The sequence below is a fragment of the Seriola dumerili genome, unplaced genomic scaffold, assembly GCF_002260705.1.
Source record: "Seriola dumerili isolate Sdu_G_001 unplaced genomic scaffold, Sdu_1.0 BDQW01000003.1, whole genome shotgun sequence".
In the NCBI taxonomy this organism is placed as follows: domain Eukaryota; kingdom Metazoa; phylum Chordata; class Actinopteri; order Carangiformes; family Carangidae; genus Seriola; species Seriola dumerili.
This window is the reverse complement of record NW_019174258.1, coordinates 19105647-19124189: the sequence shown is the minus strand read 5'-3', so window position 1 is coordinate 19124189 and position 18543 is coordinate 19105647. Positions and strand designations below refer to the sequence as shown.

Here is an 18543-nt window from a genome sequence, read left to right as displayed (position 1 = left end):
GCAAATTTAACATTGACTTCCACTGTTACGCTGATGATACCCAGCTCTACCTCAAACCTTCATCCACTCTCCCGCCCACCTCCCTAACTGATTGCATCACTGAAATAAAAACCTGGTTCACTCTAAACTTCCTTAAATTAAACAGTAACAAAACCGAGGTTCTCCTCATTGGCACCAAATCTACGTTATCCAAAACAGTTTTTCCCTCACTATTGATAACTCCTCCGTTTCACCCTCCCCCCAGGTTAAGAGCCTGGGTGTCATCCTTGACAGCACACTATCCTTTCAATCCCACATCAATAACATTACCCGGTCTGCCTACTTCCACCTACGAAACATTAATCGCCTCCGCCCCACCCTTACCCCCCACACTGCCGCCATCCTTGTCCACAGCCTCGTCACTTCCCGTCTGGATTACTGTAACGCCGGATTTCCACCGGGGCCGTCAGCGCCGCGGAACGTCAGCGTCGTGGTTTTGCTCCGTCCTCTGCCCCGCGTCAATCCCCACCGGACGTTACGGCAGCGCAGCGCTGCCTTGCGAGCCAGCCGTATTCACGCGAGAATACGGAACGTACGCAAGATCGTTGCTCTTGATACAGTGCAGAGCGGTTGATATAACAGAGTGGCGACATCAAAAGCTGTCGCCACTCTGTTAATATCAACCGCTCTGATACATAATGTTGATGTGAAGTTAGATGACGTGCGTGTTGTGTTTTATTTTGAAAGGGGGCGGAAGTGTTTTACTTTGATACTGTGTCTGACTTCCTGTCTGGTGCAATCTACTCTGTTGAGCTTGACGCGATTTAGCATCGGCAGCGTCAAAAATAGAACTGCTACGGATTGATAGCGCTGCGGCACGGCGAGCCGCTGCTGGGACGCTGCTGAGACGCGTCGCAGCGCTTCTGGTGGAAATACTAACATTGATTAGAGTGGCAGCGTTTGGCTGCGGTGACCGCGGCGCTGACGTTCCGCGGCGCTGACGTTGCCGGGGAACGCCGGATTTCCACCGGGGCCTTCAGCGCCGCGGAACATCAGCGTCGCGGTTTTGCTCCGTCCTCTGCCCCGCGTCAATCCCCACCGGACGTGTTACGGTAGCGCACCGTAGAGAGGAGATGGATTACTCCTAATAACGGCTAATAACGGAATACCTTACCTGACCTGACCTTAACTTACCTTACAGAGACTGGAGTCATTTCCCAAATTATGTTGAAAGTTGACAAAATTCCATCACATCTATTCCTCAAAGCACTTAAGGACCAGGTTTGGTTCATTCTGACAGTTTTTGGCTGGTTAGGACAGATTCTTTCCCCTATGATGTTTAACACTACAAATCTCTGCGTTCAGTGAAGTGACCTTTCTCAGAGCAGACATTTGACTGGTCATAATAGGACCATTAATGATGGCTGTGGTTTATTCACTTCACTCAGTAAGCCGTGACAGGACTCTGACACTGCACTACACCTGTGATATTCTCTGTGAGAGAGGCCACTGTATGCAAGGATCAGCAGCTCTCCAGTCTCTGTCCCTGCACACATGTGACACTAAAACATTTTAATTCATACATGACCTGAGCAGGTGTTAGAAGGTGTGAACTTACCACTGGCAGATCCTGGAGTAGTACCATCGGTACAGGCGGAGCGAGCTGGCATCCACCCGGTGGTTGATGGACCGATACTGTAAGCAAATAAACTTTATTACTACAGGATTTCTCAAAACAAGTGCTTTGCAGAAGAAACTACAAAATAAGGGAAGACGACAATACAGTAGACAGCAGACAAAGTAGATGAGGAAAACTTAGTTTGTTTAAAATGTACACTGGCACACTGAGACTCTGAGTGAGGCTGTTCCAGATTCACCAATCTGACTTTTTTCCTCCTGATATCCATTTTGAACACCGAGTTAAAATCTGCTACCAATGATGTCTTATTCCCAAATTTAAAATCTGTAAAGCTCACTGCATGAAACTCATATGAGTCTAGAATTGTGTGTCACTGTCACACTGTGACTCAATTGCAACTGATACTGAACAGAAACACAGACTTTTTAGTTGGACCAGCCCTATAAACACAAATGTGCCTGACTGAGTGAGTGAGTGAGTGAGTGAGTGAGTGAGTGAGTGAGTGATGGAGTTACACCATTGGTTGGCAAGCCTAGTTTTGGAGTTTCTTCAATGATTGTTGCTCTTTCAAAATGATTTAGTGTGAACAAGTGTGTGTTGCATCTTTGTCGCTTTCCAGAGTCCTTTACCGAATTTTTTTTTTTTTTTTTTAAAAAGGCACTGTGACAAATCTAGAGACTTTCTGGACAAACCTCAGCTACTTTCCACAGAAGAGAGTCTCCAGTACAGCCTAGTACAGTCTACAGCACAAGGTAAAGCTTTCCCTCCTCAGACACACCTCTCTTTGCTGACTATATGTCAGCTGACGTGACTGATCTTCTAACTTTCTCTGTGGAGTGATCGTGTTAAAAGTAAACCCAGCTAAAATCACATCTCAGTCTTTGTCTTTAACTGATGCATTTGTTGATGTTGTCAGATGACATTGTGGTTATAATATCAGAATTTTAGCAGCAGCTTGAAGTGACAGCTTGATAACATGTAGTCCTAATGGACCACATTTCAGTCACTGTTTCACACTTGTTCCATTGTCATGACAACAGAAAAAGAAAAATCTGTCAATGAGAATAGCTCTACTGTGAATTCAGCTGTATTAAAATACTGTATATGTGAGCACAGAGAGGAGGAGAGAAGTGAACAGATAAAGTAGCCAGCCTGAAACCAGCTGACTCAGCCATCACCCTCACTCAGCCAGAAGTCCCTGCTCTTCTTCTCTAAGTGTACAGGTTCCTGCCAATGTGATGCTTTGTTTGTCTGAACCTACATTTTGAAATAAGTTCTAAAAGTGAGAGGGAGCCATCAGAGAGAAGCTAAAGCTGGTGTGATCCAAAAACACTCTCTGTACTGTGGACAGAGGCAGGTCTTACAGTAGTCGATGTGTCATGTAATAAAGCACTGAATAAGGAAATTAATTGCACTTACCTGTATGGCGTCCTCGATGAAGACAATAGCTTGTTGGACGTAGAGATCCTCATCATCTGTGGACAGAAACAAAAGGGAGAGTAACAGGAGCATCTGAACTTCCTCTGTCTCAGAAACAGACATAAAAAAAGAACTGACAAGAAACTGTCACTCAGTGAACATGCTGACATAGATCCTGTAGAACAGAGCATGCTCTCTGACAGACAGCAGAGACTGTCTGTTGTTGGCTGTGGAACTGGTCGGATCAGGAGCGGAGATAAAGGTTTGTTTTTTCTTCAGGCAAAACTGGGAAAAACAGGAACTGAGACACAGCTGAGTGCTGCGGTGAGGGTGTGGTCCACAAGGCTTAATCTCTATCAGTGGAGATCTTCATCACAACCAACAATACAGAGGTGTAGCAGTCAAAAGAAACAGATGGTTAGTTTGATGTATTAGGTCAGTGGTGCTTGACAAAGGTTAGATATTATGGAGCTTGTTGGAAGTGAAGCAGCTCTGCCTGAGGGGCAGGCAGAGCTGCAGGCAGACCAGGGGCAGTGTGGGGTTTCAAACCTGGGACCCAGATGGAGCAGGGTGCAAACAAAACAGTAACAGAAGATGAAATTTACAGGAGAATCACACACATTTAAAAAGTAAAAGTAGTAACGTATCGTATAGCGTACACAAATATATTACAGGTATTTGTGTGAGACCTGATCCTCCCCCAGGCCTGAGCCCTCTGACCAATGACGGGTGTCACGAGACATGAGCTTCATATTTTTTGTTTTTGTTTATCGTCATACAAAAGGCTCCATGTACCTAGTGAAGAATTAATAACTCATTCATAACTGACAACGTCACTGCATGAGGACATCAGGGGTGGGAAAAGAAGGGAGGATCAAGGAAAACAAGTAAAAGACACTCGCAAAATTCATAAATTCAGTTATAGAGTATCTTCTCTGTTGCTCTGAAACTCTCATGATTCAATAAGTTTGCGGAGCTATGAGAACAGCTACCGCTAGAACCTGTGAGTAAAATAAACAGGTGACATTAGATACACTAACAAACTGCTGTAAATTTACAGGAAAATTTAAACAGTATAATCCTGTTATCTTTAAATGCAGTATATTACTGCAAAATATTTTCTCTGAAATTGTTTATAAAAGTATTTTACAGTATTATTGCTTGGAGGAAAGAAAACAGTAATTTACAGTGTTTTTTTTAATGCATTTTGGGAAAACAGAGTGAGACACCTTTGACTGCACAATGCAGTTTGATTTTTTTCACCCTTCTTCAGCCTTAAAATGAATAGGTGAGTGCCTTTTTGCCTTGCTCGTTAGCATCGGCAAAATATCACATTTCCAATCAAGTTGTATTGATTATCTAGTAGAATGCCATCAAATAAGACAAGTTATTTTACTTGTAATGTTAGTCTTTAAGACATATCTCTTCCTGACTTATCTTTATGTTTAGGATTATTTTTGTTAAAATGAACTGTATTCAGAGTGAATGTAGAGAGCATTTGACTTGAATTAAGTTTAAAGTCATTTGAGATCAGAGTCTGCACTGACACAAACACAAGCAAACAGTGTTTACTTTCAGCTAACGTTAGCTACTTCGAAGTACAGCTCTACAGTTGCTGGAAAAAATCCTTCTGTTGTGATCTGAAAACATTGGTAACACTGGAATGGTAACTTTCTATCACCCGTTTCACTGGCAGTTTCACCATGTGACAGAGAGAGGAGCTGGACTCTGATCCTGATCCTCCAAACTACAGGGTGAGTTTAATCTTAACCTTACTTTATGTTAGCATCTGCTAAGTGAACATCTCCAAAGGAGCTGCTGATTTTATTTAAAAAAAAGTTACTTTACTGTCAGTACTGAATTGACAGGGAGCTTGTTTGCTAAAGTAAGCCAGCTAGCTAAACTGTCATCATTTGTTACTTCCACCATTATCACAATGAACAGAGCAGACATAATGTTCAGCTCTATATCACAACACCTTATAATGTATATATCAAAAAGAACAGGACTCATCTGTCAATGGGTAGAAGGATTTCAGTTTCCCTGGTACATACCATTTGCAGTGTGACAATGTAAATGCTCTTTTTTGTCAAATTTCAGGTGAAACACCAGGAAGCTGTATTCACCACTTCATGATCAGCATTGAGGGGCATGTTCTTTGTGAAGTCACCCAGCCAGCTGGCCACGCTCGTTGCAGTCTTTTCTACTCATTACAGCTTCAAACTTGAGTCCAAAGATGACACTGCAAGCACACTGGAATTAATTCAAAAGGTTATAGATGCTTACATCCTTCAACTGGTACTGTGTGCTCACAGCAGCTTTGATCATGTTGACCTTGTGTTTCGTCTCACAGGTTACATACAAGCTGCGTAAAACATCTGATTACTAGAGCATGTTAAGGAAGCTTTTCGGACACTAATCAAGGCGAAACAAACTTTTACTTAACCTGCACCATGAAAGTACATGTTTCTATTTCCCCACGCTGTAACGGATATTGGTAGAACCCATATGCAGCTCCACACACCGCAGGTACGATTGGTAATGACCTTTAATTATGAACCAGCAGACAGGCGGGTAATCAAAGCCAGACTAAGGATCAGGAAACCAGCAGGGGAGGAACTAACGTTGTGACGTCGGAGCCGGAGAACGCCAAACAGCCACAAGGACAGGCAGACAGGGACCAGGAAGCGCACAGGCAGAACTCGTGGTCGGGGACAGAAGGCTGAGGCGTTTACCAGGGCAGAGACGAGGCAGGATGGTCAGGGGACGAGCAGAGTCAATAACAGGAAGTCAGTCATGAGATGAACACTGGAAAGTCTTGCATGGATACTAAGAACAATCTGGCAAAGAGCAAGTGAACCAGGGATGAATACATACTGGCCTGATTGGAGATGGAGTGCAGCTGGGGGCAACAGGTGAGGACAGTGAGGCTGATTAGGAGGTGTGGCAGAGTGAAGAGTGAGACAGAGGCAGGGTGAGTTGAAAAACACTGAGAGGCATAGCAGGCTGTGACACACCTGAATACACACTCCTTTTTCAGGCCATTCATCAGGATAAATCCTGACAGAGGCACCAAGGCTGGACGGGTCAAAGTCTTGGAAAATGGGGAAGGTCACCCAGAAAAAGATGGCATCAGTCAAGCCTTGTGTCTCTAGTCTACTAAAGAAATTAAGGACTTTGAGTGTACTCTACATAAGTCAGTTCACACACTCAATCACACAAACTGTTAGTGTCTTAGCTACACTCTTTTTTCAGTTCACTTGGCCACTCATTCACCTCCTTAAGCTGCTCCCTCATACAGTCCTTATAAATATACACATACAGTACAACAGTTAATGTTAGAAAACCACTTGATTATTTTTGATAATATTTCTTGTTTATTTGCATTCAGTGTTTAATGTTCATGCAGACTAGAACACTTGTTAAAGATATTTTTAAATGACTGAAACTTTGGTTTATTTGCATGTTGTGTTTTCACAAGCTTAATAAAGAGAGACACTGTTTGAAAAGACACTTTGAAGCTGTCTTATTTGTCTTAAAAGTTTGAGTTGCAATTTCGAAGACCATGTTTCAAAGACTGCTAAGGAATAATTTATCAACTCATAAAGTTTAGGGACAAAAAATCACTAGTTCTTTTTGTTAGCAGTTAATTTATCGATTGCTTATACTGCAGCATGTTTTATATATGTATATATATGTAAATATGTATATATGTATAATAAATAATGTTGCGGATTTCACCAAGTAAGATTTTGTGACTATATAATTTCTTCTCTGGTTTTCATTTCATTTTCCAAAATGTTTCATTACGAAGTCTGTAATCATGACTGTGAAACCGAACTCAAAAAATAATTGTGAGAGATATTTCAAGGTCTTTGCCCTCTACGCTTGATGTGTCGCATTCAGAGATTGACGTCACCTGAAAGAATAATATTTCTTTGTTCTACATTGTTTTTCAGAACCTGTATTGACATTTATCCTGTGTGGCACAAAAGCAAGCTATGACAGGGTTTTTTCTGCATAGAGGATTGCAAGATGGCCGCCTCCATCAAATTTTGTACCACCCCCGCCTCCTGACAAAATTCTAGTAGGCTTACTTGTTTTCACAGTACTTGGTGGACTTGACATTTGTAACTGCAATTGCGGCTGTACGCCACTACGGCAATGTAGTGGCGCTGTATCATAATCCATGCATCAGGCAGAGCCATCCGAAATTGCCACAGAAGAAGAATACGAACGCTCATGATTTTGCAGCTATTCCAACAAGTGAATATTATCTCTTTTACACCCAAGCACACCCAGCTACTTGAAAAGTTTCCCCAAAATAACGTTTCATCCAATCATGTATGTTTTTTTTTTTGCAGAAATGTTTCAAAGCACAGATTATTTTAAAAAGAGAGTTTGCAAGGAGCATCACGAGGACAAGTGAAACAATGCAGAGCCCAAACATCATTAGTTCTTCTAATATGGGACAAAAATCTTAATTCATGTTACTGACAAGATACCTGGAATGTGTCAGGACTGAAAGTAGGGCCTAGTTCAAAGCCACAACTTGAAGGTGCCGGTGGAGGAGATCAGAGTGCAAGAGAGGAGTCAAGGTGAGAGCACCAAGTCTTTAGGAGTGTATTAACGAGTGTATTAAAGCTGATGTTTACATGATTTTAACATCACTTTTTATTCATTTTCCCAGATGTTCTCATACTGGGGCCCCCCCCGCATTATTATTATCAATATTATCATTATCATTATTATTATTATTATTATTATTATTATTATTATTATTATTATTATTATTATCATCATTAGTAGTAGTAGTAGTAACATTCTAAAGACAAAATGCATACTGTAGATACAAATACAGTTACATGTTATATTTACACTGTAAATATACAATAATTTACTGACAAAACTTTGACCAGTATTATGTTGTAAATTTACAAGAATACAGTAAAGAACTGCAAATGTATATCTAGTAATACACTGTAATTCTAAAACACAGTAAGAAACTGTAAGAAATACAGTACTTAAATACAGTACAATTAATTACTGTAAATTTTGAGTGAAAAGTCTTACAGTGTCTTACAATACGTCACCTCGGACAAAACTTAAAAGATACATATCCATCTATAGCCAGGCTCAGCAAGAGTGTAAGTGTCAATGGTCCATGGGTGGAAAAAGGAAAAACGTTTTCAGTATGTGGTGAACCAGCACCTTTTTATCTGACTGAATAATCCATCATGTCTGAGTTCGTACACTGAAACTTGAGGCTGAGGTTTGAGCAGTGGTTCTGAATTAGATCTGATGCGAAAAGGGGGTTGTTGTTAAAAATCTGCAAGTACAATTAAGATTTGACCATTTGTGAACTGTAAGATCAGGACAAAGCTGAACCAGCAGATTTGTGGACATGTTAGACCAGAATATAGTCATATAGATGAGAGCTGCATTGATAAGATGAGAAAAAAACACAGTAGAATCTGTCAGAGACTCAGTAGAAGCTCGCTCCACAGCTGTCATGTCAGATGTTCAGTGACGGGCAGTTTCCACCCTGCAGTTACACACATAGACTTGATGATTCAGTTCAAGACTCAAACATTCTCTCAACATATTCAGTGCTGCTGGCTCGATGCAAGGTGGAGGTGTGGCTGCCACTGACAGGGCAATGCTTAAAATGCTTGCAACAATGCTGACACACACACACACACACCCAACACACACCACAGTGGAAAAACAAGTGTGAGCTGTACTTCTCACACTTCTCACACACTGCAGCACCAGAAATAAAGAATCTCATCAAAGAGAAACTGTCAGAAAAATCCTACTGCGACTCAACACCTCTGACATTATCTCTGAAACAATATTACATTTTCCTGTGTGTAATTATGAGTTTTATATATATATATATATATATATATATGATAACATAATATTAGCCAGAAACAGCTGAGAGTAAAGACATTTCAATCTTCAGTCTGTTTTTCAAATAGAATAAGAAACACTACTGGTGCCATCGCTCTGTTAAACTGTCATTCATCTGGCTGTAAAGTCAATCTTAATATAATCTGACATGAGTCATGACATTAGACACTGAGGAAGAAAATACACATTTTGGGTAGTTTGGAAATGGCGTCTGTCTGTCTGTCTACATGCAGTGCCCTCTTCCCTTATCTTGCTAAATTCCTCACTGTCTTACAATACCTTTACCTTACTAGGTGATACAGTCTGGGGGTCCCTCCTGGTCCCTCTAGAAGGCCTCTAGAAGAAAATACCTTTTTTCAAGGAGACTCCTTCCAGACCAAAGAAAAACCAGTGACCTGACAATCCAAATTACTTTTAGAGGTAAAGGATCCTTTTGAAAACGCAATTAAAGTTGCTGTGTGTTGTTGGACGGTCTGTGAAGTTGAAATCCCGAAGAAGTTGACACCATCCTCAATTTTGTTTTTCCACACCTGCTAACAACCGTGTTTCTCCTAATGACATGGCTCTTTTACAAGAAGACTGCTGATGTGATGGCCGCATTTGGCTCCCACACCCTTTCCCCATGACTAGACTACATGACTCGCTGGCAAGTGGCAGCAAATCTGCATAGCTAGTAGTTTTTTGCAATATATTTGTATATATGAGTATATTTTTTGTCGATTGATGTTTTTATTCTGCGTCTTTGTTTCGTCTGACGATGGAGAAAATAATGTACACAAAGGAAGAATTCCTGGCTTTAAAGTTTACCAGATATGGAGTTAAAGATCCCATACCAGCTGAGCTGATGAAGCCGTACCATGGATGCAGAGCCGGGGCTAAGCTAAAGGCTAGGAGATGGAGATATAAGCCTTTTCTACCATCAATCCTCATGGGAAATGTCAGCTCCCTGGCTAACAAGTGTGATGAACTGGAAGCACTTATGAAGAAACACAAGCATATCGTGAGTGTAGTCTCATGTGTTTCACAGAGACATGGTTAAACATCAACACTCCCGACTCCATTGTCCATTGTGTGGATTTACCCAGCTTCACTGCAGTACAAGCAGACAGAGACACTAGAGCAAGTGGGAAGAATAAAGGTGGAGTGGTTCTGCTTGTGATATTGCAACCCCAGTCACATCACAGTGAAGGAGAAGATTTGCTGTTGGGATATTGAACTGTTTGCAGTTGGTCTTAGACCGTACTATGTACCGAGGGAGTTCTCACACATCGTCGCCATTGTTGTTTACATTCAACCATGAGTAGAGCCTGCAGTCACATATGACGTCATTCACGAGACTGTTGCAAGAGTACAGACCCAGCACCCTGATGCATTCATTGCAATATCGGGGGATTTTAACCATGTCACTCTCACCTCTCACCTGACTGGCTTCACTCAGTATGTTAACTGTCCCACAAGGGAAAATAAGACACTTGATCTGTTGTATGCAAACATCAAGGAGGCCTACACTGCTTCAGCTCTACCACCACTTGGCAGATCTGATCATAATCTGTTTTTTCTTCAGCCTTCCTACAAGCCCGGTGTACTGAGGCAGGCTGCAACTATCTGCTCATTCAGAAACTGGACCCCGGAGGCCAGTGAGTGTCATAAAGACTGTTTTGAGTGCACAGATTGGAATGTACTGTTGGAGTCACAGGAAAATGATACAGCAAGGACCCTGACCTTGATAGAATGGTTGAATGTACCACGGACTATATTAACTTCTGTATGGACACTGTAATACCAGCAAGGACTGTATACTGTTTTCCAAACAACAAACACTGGATCACCAGTAACATCAAGACCTTCCTCAACCAGAAAGAGGAGGCCTTCAGGGAAAGTAAAGAGGAAGCTGCAGCACAACAACACCAGAGAAGTGTGGAAGGGGATGAGGATCACTGGCTTTAAAGAGAAGAACAGCCAGGCAACATCAGGGGATGTGGACAAGGCCAATGAGTTCAACCTGTTCTACAACAGGTTTGATACAGCCTCGCCTGTTCTCTCTCCCACTGCTTTAGCTGCAGCTTCTCATACGGCATCTCCTTCACAACCTGACACTGCAGCTGCAACTCCCTCCACACTGGGGTCAAGTCTCCTGTCCTTTACAACGGAGGAGGTGAGGGCGGAGCTCAGGACGCTACGTCCTGGAAAGGCAACAGGTCTGGATGGTGTGTGTCTGAGGCTGTTAAAGGACTGTGCAGCCCAGCTGGCTGAGCCTCTCCAGAGGATCTTTAACTTAAGTCCACAAACAAGGAGGGACCTGGACCTGGGTCCTGTGGAAAACATGATGTATTATCTTGTTCTGGTCCCTTAAGTAGGGCAATTGGCTGAGATAAATGACTACAGACTGGTGGCCTTCACATCACACATCATGAAGACCTTGGAGTGGCTGCTTCTCCACCTTCTGAACCACAGGTTGAACATGCACTTGACAGCCTACAGTTTGCCTACAAAGAACATATTGGAGTGGATGATGCCATCCTTTACATGCTCCACTGGGCCCATTCTTACTTGAATGAGCCAGGTGGTTACATGAGGATTATGTTCTTTGATTTTTCAAGTGCATTTAACACCATCCAACCCCCCATCCTTAAAGACAAGCTGGAAGGGATGGGGGTGGATCCCTGCTTCATGTCCTGGATTGTGGATTACCTCACAAGACGACCATAAAACGTCAGGATGGGTAACTGTGTCTCAGGGACAGTGATGAGCAGCACTGGGGCTCCACAGGGGACCGTTCTGGCTCTGTTCCTGTTCACCCCGTATACAGCAGACTTTAAATATAACTATGAGTCCTGCCACATCCAGAAATACTCAGATGACACAGCTATTGCGGTGCATATCAGGAATGGGCAGGAAGAGAAGTACAGGGATCTGATGATGGCCTTCAGTGAATGGAGTGACAAGAACAGCCTCCTTCTGAACACCTGTAAGACCAAGGAGATAGTCATCAACTTTCGGAAGTCTAGGCCCACCCTTCAGCCAGTCAACATTCGAGGGAAGGACATTGAGGTGGTGGACACTTATAAATACCTAGGTGTGCACCTGGACAGTAAACTGGACTGGTCCCTGAACACGGCTGCCATCTACCTGAAGGGGCAGAGCTGGCTCTTTTTAATAGGGTGAAGCAACCAAAACACCCTATGACAGTGAGGTACACAGCTGATGATATGTCCCTAACATCCACTGGTGGTTGCTAACATCTGCTGGTAAATTTATCAGTCTAGATCTTAAGCTAAAGTACGCAGCATAAAGTGAACTTTGTAGTTGCTGACATTTGATGCAGCCATGCCAACAGTTTCCACCTGTTCCCAGCTAAAATAGGTTAAATATATCATAGATCTTTGTCTATACTGGATACACACGGATGCATACAGAGCTATACCTATTAAAGTCATACTTCTTGTACCTTAAATTGATGTGGTGTTAGTCTTCTACACACAAATACCTTTTTGAGTTTTAACTACAGAGAATAACAATCACATCACGGCTGCTTTAATCCTATTACCTTTAAAGAACATTCTGAGAACACAACTCTGTTTACCTGCTTCACTTGTAGAACATGGATACGAACAGTTTTAATGAACAGATTCAGCCCTGATATTTCAATCAGAAGCATTGATTACATAGTGAGTAAGTGTGGCATCATTTTTGTCTGTTCAACTGCAAACTAACCATAATAAACTGCAACTGCGAAGTTACTATCATTAAAAAAAATAAGACCGACAGCTGCAATGTGAAATGCAAAGAAATGTGATTTGCATCTAAAATCAAAACTTGTATGGTATGTCTTTTGGTTTGTGTTTCTTGTTTCTGGTTTGTGAGATACAGCTTTTCTTTTTGCTCTTTTCAGTTTGCCCTTTGTTTCTCTGTTTGTCTCTGCAAATTAGTTTCATTATGGTAAATTGACAATTGTTCCAGCTCTTTCTGCTGTTTTTCTGTTGCTCCCAAAAAGTTGAAATTAGTTAAAAGGTTATTTTCACTGCGACTTTTCATCACTGATTTATGCAACCTCATTGCTAACTGTAGAAAACCTCCTGGATAGAAAGTTAAGACCTCTAAAGTATGCAGAAGCAATTGTAGGTTCTCAGGGGCCCTGGACACACATGCAGACTATTGGCAGAAGCTACAATTTGCAGATGTCCATCAAGGGCCCCTTTTCCCTGTGAGGGCCCCAAACATTTGCCTGGTTTGCCTCTCCTCTCCACTGGCATTTATTGTGAGCTAGCTAGCCTGTTAACTAGTCTGTTAGCATGTTAGCTACATTGCTACAGTTCAACTGAATCAGTGTTTTAATGCTGTTTTGGAAAAGACCTCTGTGCACACTGAAATGATTCTTCAGTGGCTACATCTCTATGTGCTCTATGATGCTCTATTTTAATACACAAAGAGTTGCTCTCATTCAACTTGAATTATTTTTCTGTTTTTGTTGTAAGACAACTGAATGAGCACTAACAGTGACAGAAGCAAACAGATACCAAATCGACCATACACTTCATACCCCTGATAGACTAAAACCCATAATAATCCTGCAGTATGTAGCTCACACAGTGACTCAGCTTTCACGTGTAAGTTCGACTGTTAATTTCATTTTTAGTAATGCTGAATAAAACCCCTGACAGTGACAAAACAGCTGATTATGTATGAATCACAAAAACGTCAGAAGTTCTGTAGTTCCTGCGGCTCAATTGTGAAGATTTGCTGTTTTATATCACAGTAAATCGAGAATATATTTGGTGTTGGTCACTGTTGGTTGGACAAAACAAGAAATTGGAAGGTCTCACCTTTGGCTTTAGGAAATTGTGATGAGTATTTTAACCATTTTAGAACACTCAGTGGCCATTTCATCAGAAACAGCTGTACACCAGCTTCATGCAAATATGTTATTATCTGCCCATCTGAAACTGGAAAGTGAAACTGCTGATTTTCACACACAACAGTCTCAGACGTTTTTACTCCGAATGGAGCAACAACAAAAGCGTCCAGTGAGCAGCAGCTCTTTGTTGATGAGAGAATGGACAGACTGGTTGGAGCTGACAGAAAGGCTACAGTCACTCAGATAACCACTCTTTACAACTGCACTGAGCACAAAAGCTTCAGAGTGACCAGTAGAACAGTAGAAGACCACGTCAGATTTCACTTCCTGTCACCAAGAACACTGAAGCTGCAGTGGACACAGACTCACAAACACTGGACAGCTAAAGACCAGGTCTGATGGATCTGGATTAGGGCTGAACCATTTGGGATAATAATCTAATTATGTTTTTTTTTTTTTACCAATATTGAGGATGCAATTTAATATGCAATTATTGTAAGTTCCTTATCTTCTGTATTATTTAACAAACACAAGCTATAAATCATTTTATATTATGACTAACACAATATTAGGTAGATTAAACATAAACTGTTCTATTCTGTAGGCCAGACTTATATGTTATTATGAAATTGATATGAATTGATATGATATGAATGACATATGTTTATTTAACTACTTTAGTTTAACTTACAGCCTTGTAAGCATGTAATAATTATCATTACAACATAACAAAGCCCTGCCAAATAAGGCTGGTGTAAACATTAATATGAAGGTCAGAAACAAATCACACAAACTAAAGTGCAGATTGCAGAAATATAAAAACAACACATCTGAGGCTTTACCACTCTGTATTTTGATAATTCAAACTAAGTCACTGTAATAAACATGTGAAATGTAATGTGGATTGCACTTTTACATACCGTCTGTGAACTTTACTAGACAGTCTTTAAATAAATAAATAACAATATAAAAATATATATAGTGTATCTTACTGATCTCCAGTAATTAACATATCACATAAAATGAAGTGAAGAAAAATAATGGATAACAAATATGTGCCTCTACCATTTTGAAAATATTTAGGTAAATCAAAGTCGTAATAAAGGGTAACATAAACATGTGGATTGTAATTTTTGTTAAATCTTAAAAGAAAAAGAAACACTGTCTGCAAATTAATATAAATATTAATCTTAATTATCTCCAGTCATTAATAGCAACACACCACACAGACTAAAGTGCACAATGAGTATGGCACTGCCAGCCATAATGATCAGTAGGATCATAATGAAATGCACCATAAGACTCTGATAGCACTCTGCTGTACAGCTTGTATGGCAACCTGGCAAAAATATTTGCAGAAGAGCATGCTGTACCGCTTATCCAGTGTAATAATCAAAGCCATAAACCCAGGCTTGGTCTTTCCCTATGAAGTCTGTTATTGCATGAGTAATTTTCCCGTGCTGTTTTGAACTTGGTTCATATGGAGGTATGCTTTCAAACATTTCCATCAGTGATCCTTGTCGGGTGGTATTTGGCTTACTTGACACACTGTTGGTCAGCATTTTAGCCATGCAACTATTGTACATGGCTTTGTGGTGTTTTTTAAGTGTTGATACAGGTTAGTAGTGTTGCCCTGTGAGGTAGCAACGGTAGCAAGGCAGGTTCTGCACAATACCTGACGCTGTGCAGCATCTTCTTTTTTAAAGCCGAAATAGTTCGACACAACCGACGTATTGCTCCTCTTTGACACCTAAGTTTCCACAGTGCCAGCTTCTGTCGATCCTGAGGCCATTGTACAACAGGTCAAAGTGTAGTGTGCCAAGTTGTTGCTCCCTCTTTTAGCCGACTGCTCTACTCTCACTTGCATGTCACGTGACCAGAGTGTAATCGCAGCCTTTGCAGTTAGAAAATCTTGTTTTATCTTATTGTGATTTTATCGTAAATTCTATTAATCGTTCAGGATTTGTGCTGAGGCAGCAGATGGTATGGTTAGTGTCTGAATCCATGGACCCAACCTGCCTTGTGACAAAGGTTCAGACTGCTGCTGCTGGTGGTGTAATAGTGTGAAGAGTGTTTTCTTAAGGAGCCTTATGTGTTAGATAGATATACAAACCAAGTGCCATTTGAATACTAGTCTATCTGATTATTGTTGCTGATCATCCCTTCATGGCCACAGTTGACCATCTTCTAATGGCTACTTCCAGAAGGATAATGCTCCATGTCACAAACTGGTTTCATCAACATGGTGGTGAGCTTGGTGAACTTTAATGGTCTCCACAGTCCCCAGGTCTGAGTTCAGTAGAACACCTTTGGGATCTGGCTGAATGAACGTGCAGCATCAGTGTGTTTAGCCATAGCTGTCCCCAATGAAGTGACTGAAGTGAGTGTGTACTAGAGCTGTATGACAACTGGGACTACTCCTTGTCCTACTAACTACTCTGAATCTGAGTTTACAAAAAATTAACATCTAGGTAACGTGATGTACCGTAATGTGCTCCTATGGTGCAATCGTGTATTAATCTGTGTTGTACTTGTATCTTGTAATGTATTTAACATTACTTTACACCCCACGAACTCCCCCCCACCACCCTTCCCCACTCACCTGTGTCCCTCTCGACACTACACGACTCCCGGGCGACAGAATACGACATCCGTCTGCTGCTTGGGGCCCTTTCGTTATCTGGGCCCGAACGGGAGCCATAATCCCCGGGGGCTCCGTTGACACTCCCAGTCAGCAGACTCTCCGTTTCCATCCAGGAAATCTACAGTCGGTCCTGTACCGCTCCTCAGCGGTGCGAGCAGTAGAGACGGTGTTGTGCCGGAGCTGAGCCGGAGTTCAGTCCAGTTCAGTCACTGACGATACAAACTTCAAAAGTTCTCAAACAACAAGTGCACTTGTAGGTTGCTGACTGGTTTTAGGAAGTCGCCCCTCTGCTTTGCTCCTCCCTCCCTCCTTTGGTATCACTTTACACTGACTTAAAAAACGGACTCCTCCCACAGCACACAGCACATGCTGCAGGTTACAGTCACTTATTGTCAGAGACAGAGTGAGGACAAGGTCTCTGAGGACAAATAGTGAGCCCACATGTATCTGTACTGTTAAGCCTCATATCTCATTAGTTACCGAGCTTTCTTTGTTTTCTCCATCATTCATAATTTGTACCTGCTGCTTCATCACATATTTACTAGCAAGGAACCATTGTCAGCATCTTTATTTATCAGTAACTTACATTTATAACTTGTAAAAGGAGCCTTATTATAAAGGGTAAAACACATAATCATTTATTAATAAGTTTCTATAAGGCTCATTTTACCAGTTATAAAGAGTATAGTAAAACAATAGTAAGATTAATAATTAGAATGCATTAACTTGATCTTGCCCAATAGTGAGTCTGCATCAATGTATGAAAACTTTTATAAGTCGTTTATAATTGTTTGATGATTTATAAAGTGTTAACTGAATTAATAACCAAATTGTAAACCATTTATAAATCCTTTATAAGGGTAGTTTTTATTGTAAAATGGTACAGCGTGTATTCTCATGTGACTCTAATGTAAAGGATGCCGATTGGACCAAAACGTCTAGTCTGGAGTCCAGATTAAAGTGACAGTCAGGGTTATTAGACATGGGGTTCGTTGAGGAACTCATCTATAGTCAGTGTGTTATCTGCATTCAGATCAGTACACTCTCAGCAGAAGCAGACACTGAGGATGAGCTGCTGTGGACTGCGTCATCTCATAACCAGCATTTTAGAAGTTGTATCTCTTCTGAAATGACTCATCAAGTCCATGGTGAAGAGTGTAAATCCATTGAGATGAAGTTTTAATCACCTTAAGACACAGACTGCTGGACATTCACATATACGATATATAAGGACCAGCCCTATATTATATTCATATTAATGCACCAAGGTGCAATAATTTGCATCAATTAACTTTTGTTTTAAGATTGACCTGGAAAACTGTGAAACTATCTTTAACCTCATAATGAATGAAATGTTGTGCTGCTACTTTCAAAATCTTTTCACCTCTTCTCTCTTTCCATTCACATATTTTAATATGATACAGAAACAATCAGATTATTTGTAACAGAAATCTGTGTTTTTTCAGCACTGTGGCAATAATGTTGGTTTGTCAGTGCACTACTTTGGTCCTGATGGAAATATCTCATTGACTAATGGATGGATTACTAATTGACATTCTGTTCATGGTCTCCAGAGGATGAACCCTACTGACCACCATCTCAGTGAAGTTTTACATCTCCTCTCTCAGGCTTCATTCTGGAACTCTAGTAACAACAGATCAGTGACTGTTTTTTGAGTGATCCAATTAATTTTTTTTTTAATTTCAGGTAATCATTCAGAGAAACCAAAACCAATCCTATACAACTACACACATTTAACTACACAACTACATAAATTTAACTTTAACCCCAAATATTTTTCCATTTGTTAAAAGACATTAATGTAAATAGCATTTTTTGTAGCTATACTACAGTCCATGTTTTGATAGACTCATGTTTCTATAACAAATGTACAAACTGAATTTTATATTTATGTAATATTTATTCAAAATACATTTTCATGATTATGCTAAAGCAAATCAAAAGACGTTCAGGTGTTTTTTCTTGAAGATTTGCAGATAAAAACACAAATACATGGAAAAGACTAAAGTAACTGTAAATATTGTATCATAACTATCAAGCAAATGAATTAAAGTTTTTCTGATGTTATAA

General features: G+C 40.8%; 1 protein-coding gene across 2 annotated transcripts in view; it reads right to left on the bottom strand.

Moving 5' to 3' along the window:
* tpcn2 (two pore segment channel 2) overlaps positions 1 to 16728 on the bottom strand; it is a 51135-nt gene extending 34407 nt beyond the window's left edge. For both annotated transcript variants that reach the window (XM_022744229.1, XM_022744237.1), the window contains exons 1-3: positions 16411 to 16728; positions 3038 to 3093; positions 1598 to 1674 (exon numbers count right to left, since the gene is read on the bottom strand). In XM_022744229.1, the coding sequence (XP_022599950.1) occupies positions 1598 to 1674; positions 3038 to 3093; positions 16411 to 16561 (284 nt within the window). In that variant the 5' untranslated portion in view covers positions 16562 to 16728. The remainder of the gene's footprint in view (positions 1 to 1597; positions 1675 to 3037; positions 3094 to 16410) is intronic.
* Between the last annotated feature and the right edge of the window lie 1815 nt (positions 16729 to 18543).